This window comes from Lates calcarifer, unplaced genomic scaffold (assembly GCF_001640805.2).
Source record: "Lates calcarifer isolate ASB-BC8 unplaced genomic scaffold, TLL_Latcal_v3 _unitig_4075_quiver_1584, whole genome shotgun sequence".
Taxonomy (NCBI): Eukaryota; Metazoa; Chordata; class Actinopteri; family Centropomidae; genus Lates; species Lates calcarifer.
The window spans coordinates 17,348-31,251 of NW_026116687.1; the positions used below are offsets into that span (position 1 = coordinate 17,348).

The window sequence follows — 13,904 nt, forward strand, 5'->3', positions numbered from 1 at the left end:
GCTTGCTGTATTATATTAACTACACTGACATCTTGTGTGTGCACTGTGCCATGGCTTAGACACTGACTGAGAGGCAGAGCAGCAGGGATATCTGTGCACAATCACACAGACAGATGATACTGATATTTGTTATCTGTTGTTTTTATTACTGTACAGAATTAGCGATGAGGATATTGCACTGCTATTAACCTGCTAAGTATTAGATCTGTTTATCTCTGATATGATGGATATAATGCAGTTTGATTTGTTACATATTAACAAATTGATGAAATTCTTCACACATTCATGCATACTGACAAGAATATATCCATCCACATGGATATCACATCAATATTTTTTGACCAATACAAAGCCATAATTTCTGTAACTATGGCTCATTTTGTCATCACTTAACACACAAAACCAAAGGACATGCACACAACATGCAAACTTTTCATCCAAAACATTTTTAACTAAAAAAAAGAAGAAGGTATTTTTTGCATTAAAATCCTATAAACAAATATCAAATGAATTCCACTTTCTACAAACCAACTGAGGTGATAAATGGAAAATCACTAACATGTGCCTTTTGCATTATCAGTGTGCACGGCACAGCTGCTGTAAAGATTTATCATGGTACTCACATATAGATATGTAGGCCAAATTCATTACAAAACACTATAAAACATAAACACAAAGGGAATGTGTTTTACGGTATTTATATATTTCTTTTGGCATGGAGAAATCTCCCAGCAGTTACAGTAACTTTTTTCAAACATTTCATTTCATACTGAAAAACTACTCACATCATGTTTTTGCAGGTTAGGGTCAGGGTTAGGGTTAGACAGTTGTTCACCCCAGAGCAGGAGGAACACATCATAGACATGGTCAGAGCAGACAGTAGCATAACTCATAACTGTGACAACTGAAACAGCATATCATTACTAATGTTCAGCAACGTTCACCCAGTGACCTTATCTGAACTGGACTGACTCCAGAAAAAACATCACCTACTCCTGAAGCAGTTAAACAACTGCCCTATGAATATGGTCAAGTAAGCTATACTAACCTCTCATTGTACAGTCATAACACAATACTGACTACTTCCTGTCTATTCACACAGTCATATAATACTGTAATGTTTTCTTTTTCCTGTTTCAAAGAGTGTTGGAGTAAGATGTTGCGGCAGTGGACCATGAGTTCCTTTACCCTGATGAAGCTGGCTTGCCAACACACAGTGCAGAGGTAGGAACATCATAGGACACCGTGACATTGTCAGTGTCCCAAGGCAGCATGGTGGCAACATCACAATGTGTGCAGCCATTAGCCACTGCCACTGTGCTTTAGAGATGTACTTATTAATAACTCATAAACTATCAGGTTGTTGCTGAATCGTTCCTTGCTTATTTTGTGTACTGTATTGTAAAGTGGTGAGTATGTCTTCCCCAGACTCGGGTCCTCTGCCTCTCAGAGGCCTGGGAGTTTGAGGGTTCACGCAGTATCGTGGCTGCACTCCTCTGGACACAGACCTCAGATGTTGTACCTAGAATCTGCTGGAATCATTCTCCCAGTTTGGGAGTCACAGCTCCTAATGCTCCTTTTACCAAGGGCACCACTAAGGACTTCATCATCCACAGCTTTTCTTGTGCTCCTTCTTTCTAATGTTACTGTCAGCTGGGACTATCAGATCTATCACTTCTGCCCCTTCACAGCCACCACTATGTCTGGTTGGTTAGCCAGCAGCTGTTTGTCAGTCTGGAGCTTGCAGTACCACAGAATATTATCTGTGTTGTTCTCAACCACTTTTGATGGTGTGTCCCGTTGGGACTCGGGGATTTTTAATCCATACTCAGCACTGATGTTTATGTACATTTACATCTGACACCCTGCTTCTTACATGCTGGACTCTCACAGCCTTTGTGTCCAGCCTTTTATAACCACTGGTAGGATTTCTTAATGTCAGCCACTTCCTCTATCTGTCAATATTACATCCCATGGAAGGGCTTGGTCTTCCATGATATTTTCTACTCCTCCTCCTAAACATCCTCTGTCTTTTGCAGCCTGTGGTATTTTCAGCAGTTCATCCTTGGGGGTCCTGATATATTCATGGATGCTCCTTGTTTCATCCTGGATCGTGGCTCTGTCACTAACTAATACTCACCTTGTTTTCCACAGCCACAATGAGTTCTTGATGGTTATCAGTCCGCCTTGTGCTGCTAATATAATATCATCTTAGTTATAGATCTTTTAGGCTATCAGTTACATAGTTCTGCTACGTACGCTACCACATACTTCACCACCATCCAACTCACCATAATCATTACCTCAATATCCTTGTCTATTCATTTGTTGTACTTATTCCATGTTAGAATCAGTCTGTCAGTTTGGGAGTCACAGCTCCTAATACTCCTTTTACCACGAGCACCACTTAGGACTTCACCCTCCACATTGGTTCCAGTTGTTCTTTCAGGCTCTGGTACTCATATATCTGGTACCTCTCATTCTCACATCTTCTTGTAGAAAGTAGTTAATAAAATCATATATTCTTAGACCCAGTCATTGTGTGTGTGTGTTTACTTGAAATAGAGAAAAGAGATCCCTGGAGTCAGTACCACAAGTTCAGGTATCAAACCTTGATCTGATATCAAAATCAATATTCCCAATGGTGCCCTTTAAATAATTTTCTGGGAATTATTTGTGCAAATTCCCTACAAGTTACATGGACCTGAGGTGAATATGAGCGCAAATGTGTCAGCCCTGTCCAGTGTGCCCTGCCTCTCTTTCAGTGTCAGCTGGAATTGGCTCTAGTCCCCAACAACCCCCAAAGATGAGCATTTATAGCAAATGGTTGGATGGAAACACTAAAAGTCAAGACATATTTTTCATGGCTCCACATATTCTCTGTCTTGTGAATAATTTGCAACATTTTTTTTCCCCCGAAAGTCATATTCAGTATCATTGGAAACATTTGTCTACATCAGGGAGGGTGGAGGAAGGTCAAGAGGTTTATAGGAAATATGCTCTCTATTTGGTCAATCAGTGTTAAGTAGATGAGAAATGAGGAATACACCTTGTTTGGCAGTTCAGTGAGTGGGACTACACAGTCGGAGCTCTGGTTAAGAGCTTGGAAGGCTTCGTTTTTTTTTACATTAGCTGCTTCCAGTGCCCATGACTGCTCAACCTTGGAGTCCAACAGAATTTAATGCGCTAGTGTCCTGTACCTAATTACCACTTGTGGCTGCAGAAGGTGCTGTTGCTGGGCATAAGTTTCATGGTCTCAATCAGTCGTGCTTTGTGTTTAGTGTAAGTCAGCAAATATTGGCCTGATGACACGCTAACCTAAGATGGAAAACATGCCTGTAAACATACCTGCTAAACATCTGCATGTCAAGAAATCATTCCTATGTCCAATGCTGTGTTATCAGTAGTGATGCTCACAGACTCCCCCTTTACTGATGTACACATACTAAAAAGTGGACAAAACAACCAATAGTTTTTTTATTGCCATTGTGCATGAACTTTGACAACGCAGATTACACAAGGAGTATCATGTAGTGAGGTTATGAACACTCTGACCTGCCAGTGATGTGCTCTGGTCACTCTCAGTGCTGGTTTTGTATTGGTTGATGGCTTTAGCAAAGAACTACTTGCTGATCCAGCCCCCATTCTCAAAACCAAAGGAATGCAAGATGAGACACTTGAGTCAAAGAATGGACAACATCCGGAAGGACAACACCTTTTTTTCCTATTATTGCACACATCTAGTTTACCAATGCCGAGTATATATGGGACATTGGGAAAGCTATAGCTCTTGGTAAGGTGCTGAAATGTCTTTAAAAACCACAACACTGCATTGAGCCTCTTTAAAAGCCACGTAAATGCAAAATATGAATGCAACATCAATGCAGGGATTCCACAAGCACACCAGATATCAAATTAAACGTGGATTATGTTTCACTCTTGCAAATGGAGGTGGTGAATCATTTACACTTGGGCATGGTGATGCTCATTTAACAGCCTACAGGATGGTGTTTTGCACAGAGTACATGAGATCCTCAGAAGATTTTGTTGCTTGGTGGCAGCATCAGGATGCCTACAACACTTTGTATTAACAGACAGTGAGAGGGAGGCAGGCAGGTGTGATCCCTTTATCTGTGCATCAAACAGATGAAGTTGCTACTGTATATGCAACCAAACATCTCTTAGTACTGTAGCTAGTCTCTTAGCGATCAAATCAAAAGGCTGAGAGATATTTTAGGAATGAATCATCATCTATTTATGTCTTGAATTCTAAAATCTCATGGAATGTATTTAATGGAATAGCAGTTATGCGGATTATCAGAACAGTCTAGGTTTGGATATCAACTGAATGCAGACTGGGGGTAAAAGTTGTACAAACATTCATCTTGAGGCCAGACCTAACTTTTTGCTTGTACTAAACAGTTGCTACATCCACTGTAGGGGTTAGGGTTGGATAGCATACCTGATTACTTTCTGTTACCCACAGAAATGTGTTTGTACCAATGATTATAAAGATACTGTGAAGTACCAAAAGCAGGGATCAAATGTCTGATCAGATCTGTAGTTTCTATTCGTGCTTTGCTCAGATTTGAAACTTCATTCATTGATTTTTTTTTGCCACTTGGGGGCAGCAAAACAAACTATTTACCGAGGATGCTTAAAGTTGGCAGAGCTAATGACTTAGCACCTCTGTCGCTAGATTTATCAACTTTTCACTTTAGTGACTTCTTTCAAAAAGCACCTAGCGGTAAATCTAGTGACTCTCTGGACAAACCTTAGCTACCTTCTGTAGAATAGAGTCACTGGTCAGATGTCACAGTTATAAAATTTTAGCAGTGCAGACCAACAGCTTGGTTAACATGTAGTCTTAGTGGGCTGTGTTTCAGTCACTAGTTTGTACTTGTTCTGTTGTCTGACAACAGCAACAGAAAAACATGTACATGAGAACAGCTTTATTGGCAATTCCGCTGTGTTAAAATACTTAATATGTGAGCGCAGAGAGTAGGAGAGAAACAAACAAGTAAAGGGCTGGAACCAGCTGACACTGGGCAGAAGACAAATACGGTATGGTTACGTCATGGATATCTAGCGACATCAGTGACTTTTCATGCAGGCTTTAGCTACTTTCCATCAACTGTAATTGTTAATAGCAATTCCACAACAAGTTTCCATCCTCAATTTTTCACACTGACAATGAATGGTCCAACCATACACTCGGTACATCTGTCAGTCTGATTTTGTTGTTTTGTATTGGGTTGGATTGGCTATTAGACCCCTACAGGGAGATTTTTTTTTTTTTTCTAAATTCACAGATATTGATATGGTCCCCAGAAATCCATTATCAGATGGGCTGTAGTCTTGATTAAGTCAGGTTAAATTGCATAATAAAACTGCTTCTTGGGCTTTCACTTAACAAATAAGACAATTTCTTCCTCAGAAAAATGTTTGTACAACTACACCTCCAATCTGCAAATGTATAGAACCAAATACTTCAGTGTGATTTTCATGTGACGGCACTGCAGACTTGACCATTTCGTCCACTTGTTGATAGTCTCAAGAGAGCCAGTCACACATTGTCATCAGATTTAAATAACAGACTACCACTGTACGTCTTTCAAGTCTCTGTCCAGCATGCTTCCATCAGTATACACACAGCCACGTATGCCATCAGTCACAGTGTGTGTGGTCCGTACAGTATCCCACCACCAGTTGAAAAAGGCAACCAGGAGGGGATGCCCACTACTTTAACCCTTTACCCTCTGCAGCTCCTATCACAGGTCTAGACTCTGGAACAAAAAGGATTAATTTGTCTGGGAATGAGAAAAAACCAGGAATAAATGACAGTGAATCTGCTCTGCTTTTGTCAAGCTGCAGATATTTATATGGACATACATTCCAAATTACCTGAGTATAGACTCTGATTGTGAAATACCTGAAGCAAGGCCAGATGCAGACACTGTGCAACCAATTTGTGGCCATTTTGTATTTTTTTAGTCTTAGCCAAAATTATTTGCTCTTTGCATTTTTTAGACAGGGCTTAACAATATGACCTGGATAGTGTAAACATAATCCTGAATAGTACAGCTGTTTTTCCTGTTCAGTACATAACACAGCAATACACATTTTTGGATATTTTTTTAAACAAGCATTTTTCTTACCTATATGCACTTATATATATACACACACACACACATATATATATATATATGTGTATGTGTGTGTGTGTGTGTGTGTGTGTGTGCGCGCGCGCACGGGCGCCTGTGTATATACGTACACACACATATATACATGTATACACACACACACACATATACCATATATATGTGTATATATATATATATATATACACATATACTGTATTTATGTATATATGTATAGAGAGAGCTTATTCATACTGTGATTGTTGAAACAGAACACAACATATAATTTAGTCAGAAATATACTACCAGTTTAAAATGCATGCCCACCCCCCCATCCAGAGTGCTCCATTCCTCCCACTGGTGCCTGCATACAGTAACCTTTAACCATCAGGTCCTTACCAACCCTACCAACAACAGCTCAGACATTATGCAGGAGAGAACATTAAGGTGGCGAGTCTTTGTGGTGGCGGTGGTGGTTAATCGGGACATTGTTGCTACGTCATGCAGAGATAGAAGGGGATGGAGGGGGTCAGCACAGAGAGTCGGAGACTCCCCTGGCAGAACAGAGGGAGGTGTTGTGGGACAGTTAGTGGTGATAGTCGGTGGTCGCTAGCGTGGATCCCGGAGCCAGAGGCCAGCTCTGCTCAGGTCTAGCTGATGGCCGGGCTGTCTGTCTGGGCGTCTGCAGTCTCTGAGGGCGAGCTGGGCTCCTCCGGAGGGTCGTCTGTGCTGGTGCTCGTGGAGACCTGAGAGGGAGCGCCGTAGAATGGTGTGGCCCCCTGGGGCTCTGAGCCGGGGCCTGCCTCCACGTTGTCCTCGTCCTCCTCAGGCTCTGAGGCTGGGGTGAGGTGCAGGGAGCCGGGGAGTTTGACGGGGCAGAATGCCGAACCTGTTGGGATGAAGTTGACCTTGTTTTTGTCGGGGCAGGAGAAGAGGGGGACTGATGCCGATGTGGACTGCCTCGAGCTGCAGAGAAACATAGGTGGTGTCAGTGAGGATCACACATTGCTTAGACAGCAGAGAGATGTTCATTCAACACAAGCATCAGTCTTTACCTCATCTCCTCAAAAGCTTTAATCTTCTCACAGCCCTCTGGTGGCTCTCGCTTGAACATGTAGCTGTTGTTGGGTTTGGGTGAAGAGGCGAACTTGGGCAATGGTGAGCTGCTTCCGCTGTCTATGAACAGAGATAAAGGGTAGATACCGGCTTCAGAGTGCTGCAAATAAGGGATTTCAAGAAAGTAAATGGGAAATGATCCTTATTTTGTGTCTAAAAAGAAAAATAATCTTGTCAAGTAAGTTTTACATTAGAAAAGCAATCTCATACTGAGTACTGGGTACAACTGCTTACAGTATGTAGTCCATTAAAGTAAAAATGACAAACCAACTGTTATGGAATATAAAATGGAAAATATGGACAACACATATGCCAATTCAGACTGTCCTGGGTTTCATTTCATGCACTCCTTTCTAAAATTGCAGAGCTTTCAAGGATCCACTAGAAACACGTGGTCACAACTGGTAGAACAACACAAACTCAGTGACCCCAGGGGTCAGTTTGTTTGTCTTTCATGACGATGCTTCAACAGTTGATGTTCTTTACCTTTATCACGGTCGTACAGTAGGTCCTCTGTGGAGTAGGGGCTGCCGTCATGTGATCCTGGTGGGCAAGCTGGCGAGGGACAGGGCGACAGGCTGGAGCAACTGCTGGACCGGCCTGGGGCTGAGGGAGTCTGGGTGTCCACGCTGCGGCTGCTGCTGCTGCGCTGCTGGGGAGGGAAGGGTGCTCGTCGCCCGTCAGGAACCTCCAGGGACTGCAGAGTCCGAGACGAGACAGAATACTAATGACAACTGAGACAAAGCAAACCAGTACAAGAACTGGACTAATAAACAGGGTTACTAGTACAGTGGGTTGATCACAGTTTGTCTCAGTATGAACTGAGATGACACAGAGCCCCACCTTGAGCTCCTCCTTCTCTCCATTGTCTTTGATGAAGACCTTCTCCAGCTCATGGTTGATGCCCTCCATGCTGCTGGGCACCCTTGAGATGGAGGGCTTTGGCACTGTGATGTTGGACAGCGGCATCTGGGCCGACTTCGACATGGAAAAGTGCTGCAGTGCACACACACACATTAAGTTTATGGAGCTGTCCTTGTTAGGACATTACATTGGTTTTCATTCATTGTGGACAGCCTAACCCAAACCCCATACTAACCAAATTATGTCTAACTGTACAGTGTCTCCTGACATGATTCAACGAGGCAAATTTTGTGGGATCATCTGAGCTCAGAGGGTTTCAGAACATACCCAAAGAGCAGCCCATATGTTCTCTTCCTTGCCATTCTTACTTCATCTGGTACCTGAACACAGCCCTCGTTTCAGCTGCCAGCTGTTGCAGAGGTCTGACAGTTCATTCGCAGCAAAATGGAAAGTCAAGTCGAAAGGTTTGAAAAAGGTTTTCCAGGATCAGGGAGAATCCTGATTTCTATCAGTGAATCTTACCACAGCCTGATGTCATTTATCTAATGTAATGCTGACAATAATTAGTCTTCAAAGAGGTAACATAAATAACATAAATTCAACTTTCTCTCAACCTGATGACCCTAGTCTGACTTGGAAGTGTGAGTGAAAGTACCTGGCCTATTGTAATACACACTGATCAGCCACAACATTAAAACCACTGACAGGTCAAGTGGATAACATCTATCATCGCAGTACAATGCCACTTTCTGCTGGGGAACCATGGGTCCTGGCATTTATCTGGATGTTACCTGACATGTACCACCCACCTAAACACTAACACAGACCAAGCTCACACCCCTAATGGCACCAGCACTCCTCAATAGCAGGTCCTCCCCCAGTAGGACAGTGCCCCCGCTAACACTGCAAAAACTGTTCAGGAATGGCTCAAGGAACACGACAAAGAGCCCAAGGTGTTGACCTGGCCTCTGAACTCCTTAGATCCCAAACTGACTGAGCATCTGTGGGACCTGCTAAGATTATGTAGGTCCCCCTCACACCACCAAAACAGCTCTAACCCGTCGGGGCATTGACATGAGGCTCTTAAGAGTGTTCTACGGAGTCTGGTGTCGGGACACTGGCAGCGGATCCTTTGGGTCCTGTAAGCTGCAGGGTGGAACATCTATAAATCTGGCTTGTTCTGTCCCACAGATGCTGGATCAGATTGGTATCGGGGGTGTTTAGACACTTGGGCTCTTTCTTTCTCGAGCCATGTCTGAGCAGTTTTTGAGGTGTGGCGGTTGCTTGTTTTGCTGGGATAGGATCCTGCGACTGGGGAAGAACAGCGGGAGAAGAACATAGCATAACACAGGTTCCATATAAAATGTAAGGTGATGCCAGTAATACAGTAGTAGTAATGATAACAGTAATAAGTAACGTATTAACTGCTAATGTAGCAATAAAACTAATAGCAATATAAGTAATTTCTAATTAGAGCAGCAGGTGTTGAGTGGAGTTGTAGGAGCAGCAGGAGGCTTGTCATCACTCCACCTGTGGTTTAAATATTGTGACTGATCAGTCTAAGTGTGGTGCTTTGAAAAAACTTTGATTACATACTAATGTTTTCAAATAAGTGAATTTAAATAACACTGACATCAGATTTTCCGGCAATACCCTACCTGAATGTGGCTGGCTGTGGAGGTGTGGTTGGTAGTGCTGGTGAGGGTGGTGTGGGTGATGATGTTGCACTGGATGGGGGACGGTGGATCTTTGTCTTTACTGTGGCGTCCTCCTTGTTTACTGCGCTGGAGATGCTGCCGAAGCTTCGCAATCTGCTGGAATCGAACAGGAGATGGGGGGGGAGCAGGTAAACGTTATGCAGGCAGGTGGACCAGAGAGTCACCACATATCATAGTTCTATTCAATACTGTGCTCTGGCAGATCTCATTATAGCGTTCCCACATTTCAACAGTTACTTTAATATTATGTTACAATGTCGTCATAACTGAGAGAAAGTGTTATCATAACTGTCACAAACAAATTCCAGACCATCTTGCTGGGATGGGATCACACACAGCTGTGACACCTGTCAACATGTTGAAGCTCTGACCCATGAGTTCTCAGTAATAATTATTAACTGTAGTATTCATTACTAATGACAGGCATCGCAGCTGCTGTGATCCCATCACTACACGGTCTGCAGTTTTACCTAATGTTTGAGAGTGCACATGAAAGACTGAAACTGGGATACAGTGAACCATGACTACGGCTGGATACCGAACTTCGGTTCTTTTATGGCACCAAAACATGCCTTATCTTTCGGTGCCAAGTTTCGATACCAAGGAGTTAATCACATGATCAAGATCTGATAATGCTGCCAGTTATTGGCTGTAACATTACACGCAGTAGAGGCATGCAGGAAAAATACTTATGTGGTTATGCCCACAGACGGGGATCATGTGTATCTGTGTTGTGAACTACAGCGTGTGTGTCAAAGTGGCTTAAAAAATGCCACAGAGGTCAAAAGTATGTCTCCATTTTAACAAGACTGATGCCAATAGTGTGCGATGCAATATTTGCAAAAAGGGCATTGTTGCTAAGGCCGGCAACACAACCAATTTAATGAAGCATTTGAACGAGAGACACTGACTTGTCACTTGTTTGCAACTGTTTTTTTGCACTAAAAAATATTTGTTGTTTACTTTTTATGTTAGAAAACTGCTTTGAGTGGAAAACTCAAGATGTGTGCTGTAATGTGTGATGTAATTTTCTTTTTGTTGATTGATTTTATAAAACTGGTACTGAAAAAAGTGACACTCAGGAACTGGTATCTGAGTCAAGGGATTGGTATCGGTACCAGTATCAAAAATTTTTGAACAACACCCAGCTCTACCCATGACCTAAAATGTACATCAGGCAGTGTTAACATCTGCTAAACCTAATTACAGTTGTAGCTGTTCACGTCTGTAACTATCTGTGTATTTGGCCACGTGTCTGGCAGGGAGCTACAGGAACTCACTTGTACGTCAGTACTCCAGAACATGTTCAAACATGTTCCCTCACACAATTCTGACACTGGCCCTCTACACAGTTACAGTTCCACAGTAGTGTTGTAAGTTTGTGTTTCCCTTTCAGCCTTCACTCAGGCCATGCACTCCTGAGGTTTTCTGCAACAGATGTGCAACCAGTCTGTATAACACAAATACAGTTAAGGCATATGTGACTGCAGGGAGTTGACAAAAGTATGTAAAGTGTCAGCTCAACAGTTTTTCTTTCATAGCAGTGCTATGTATTAGTAAGATATACAAATAGGTATCCAAAGGAGAACAGATGCAATATGCAACTGGTGCAAAACTAAAATATCAGACCTTCAGACTGAAGCTGCAATGACTGTGTTTCCCCTTTATCTGACACTGATCTGAATAATTAATGGATTCATTAAAAAAACAAAAAATTATAAGAATTACAATTAGCTTTGAGCCCAGTACAGAATGTTTCTGATTCTCATTTTCAATAACCACACTGTAACTATATGTTGTTATTATATGACCGTAGTCCACATTTAGGTGATGTGCTGACCCCTGACACCAGCTGTATGTACAGAATGAAGACAATGAGATCCTACTGGAAGCTAGTCTGGCCTTTGAGCTCAGATTAGATAATATTGTGTTGCCGATCGCTATGAAAATGCTAACGACAGTGACAGTTTGGATCATAACTGGGATTTGATGAAACAAGGAGTACTGCCACTGTGGCAGCTTTAACACATTCTTGCTGGACTGTGGGAAACTACTCAATACTCTGATGTTATGGAGAGCCAAAGTAAAGATTCTGGGGTCTGGCTTCTCTTCCGGAACATAAACTTGTTCAACAGTATGCTGTGGCAGTTCACCACAATTGTTTAGATGGGGATGGTGAACTAAAAAAAGATGTAACTTCACAATTATAGGATAATGATGAATGCCAAAATGAGACTTTACAGTTACACATGTAGAGAACAGTCCAGGGAGTTAACATACTTACTCAGTGTCTGTTACATGGCAATATCTATCTAAAGATTGCTAACATTAACACTGTTGATTCAGACAGGTCTCTAATAAGAGCAGGACACTGACAGCCAAACAGTGTGAACTTTTCAGAGCAGCACAGATTATAGCTAAAAAGTTAACTTCATAAATATGAGCAAAACCAAGTTACAATGATGACAGTACCCATCCTGGTCGCAGGAGGAGTATTCTGGTTCTAACAGTAAATTCTGTAGTAGATTAATTTACCCTTGACTATAGATAGTACACTGCAGGAGATGTTGCACATTGAAACTGGACCAGTGAAACTGTCAGTGACATGTTTCATAATACCACAGCCAATGAGTTCTTTGAAATTACTCACATGCCTTCAGCAGCTACTCTGTCAGAATTTTAAAAAGAAGAACCGAAGAACAGGGTTTGAATAAAGAAGACTTCAAAAGACTGCAAGTAACAACTACACTGACAAACACTTTATTAGGAACACCTGTATGTACAGCACCTCACACCTTGAGGCAGATGGGCTATAACAACAGAAAACCACGTTAGGTTCAGCTCCTGTCTCCTAAGAACAGAAATCAAGGCTGTGGTGGACACAGGCTCACCAGAACTGAACAGCTAAAGGCTGGAAACATCAACAGCATGAATCTATGGATAAACCTGCCTTGTGTTAACAGATGCAATGCTGTGAGTAATGTTTTCTAAGCATAGTCTAGGCCCCTTAATACCGATCAATCATGATTTGAATGCCATGGCCTATTGAGTAGTGTTGCTGTAATGCATCCCTTTATAGCCACGATTTCCCACGATAACGCACCATGTCACAAAGCAAATGCCATCTCAAACTGGCTTTCATGAACATGACAGTGAGCTCAGTCACCAGGAGACTGGCAGCATGAATGTGCCGATGACAAATGAGCAGAAATAATATCTTTGATCGTGGCAACATGGAGCAGAGTCTCAAGGAATGTTTCCAACATGTTGTGGAATCAATGCCACTGAGAATTAGTACTGGAATGGTGTTCAATCAAATATTGTGTACTTGCGCTTCACTTAAGTGTTTCCATTTTGTGCTATTTCATACTTTTACTCCACTACATTTCAGAGGTAAAATATTACACTATTGCGCTACATTTATCTGACAGCTGGAGTTACAGGTTACTTTAAGAGAGAGATTTACCACCCAACTGTAGTTAGAAACTAGCCTGTACTCAAGTAGCTAATTACAGTAAAGTGCTAATTACATGTGTAAAATATCAGTAATAATTATACAATGATGTAATATCACAGGAGCCATTTTCCTGTATTAACTTAGTTACATAGTTAATACATACTTTTTTCATATAGTGACATTTTAGATGCAGGATGCAGAACAAATCTATCATACAGAGAGGCAGGTATAAAATATAAATACAGTGCATTGCTGGTAAAAACTACAACATTACCCGACTCTCACCCCGATTCTCACACCTAGCTCACATGTTAGTGGCTCCCAACTAAAACTTGTTTTTTTTTTAAACCAAAACAAGATTTGCTTTGACTCAAAAACAAACAAAGAAAATCCATCCCCTCTTCTTCCTTGCACCTTGTCTATTGACATCCGTGCAATCTGTGACAGTGCTTGTCCTCCTCTGCAGCCCTGTAACTCAGTAATGTGTCTGTGCACGCATTAGTTAGGGCTGAGCTGTCATCTGCCCAGCCCTTATTGTTCTCTTTGCTGCAGGAGGCAGAGAGGAGCCAGCTGGGGCTTGGCTGACCATAATTGCAGCAGGTTATAGCC

The 13,904-nt window shown here is 42.1% G+C and overlaps 1 protein-coding gene across 1 annotated transcript; it reads right to left on the reverse strand.

Annotated features, from left to right (window-relative positions):
- Positions 1–3,453: 3,453 nt before the first annotated feature.
- On the reverse strand, positions 3,454–10,081 carry LOC108896191 (glucocorticoid-induced transcript 1 protein). The gene is made up of 5 exons (XM_018695225.2): positions 9,779–10,081; positions 8,100–8,252; positions 7,743–7,953; positions 7,196–7,316; positions 3,454–7,106 (listed from the first exon to the last, which is right to left on the reverse strand). Exons 2-5 carry the CDS (start codon positions 8,241–8,243, stop codon positions 6,791–6,793), a joined length of 792 nt encoding a protein of 263 aa, XP_018550741.2. The 5' UTR covers positions 8,244–8,252; positions 9,779–10,081; the 3' UTR covers positions 3,454–6,790.
- Positions 10,082–13,904: the final 3,823 nt, after the last annotated feature.

Bases quoted from the DNA above. Each gene is read 5' to 3' on its own strand.
- LOC108896191 (XM_018695225.2), bottom strand. From the start codon at position 8,243: ATGTCGAAGTCGGCCCAGATGCCGCTGTCCAACATCACAGTGCCAAAG. The intron at 7,317-7,742 runs GTAAAGAACATC...CTCTGTTCATAG, and splicing joins ACTGTACGACCGTGATAAAG to ACAGCGGAAGCAGCTCACCA. The intron at 7,107-7,195 runs GTAAAGACTGAT...GTTTCTCTGCAG, and splicing joins AAAGCTTTTGAGGAGATGAG to CTCGAGGCAGTCCACATCGG.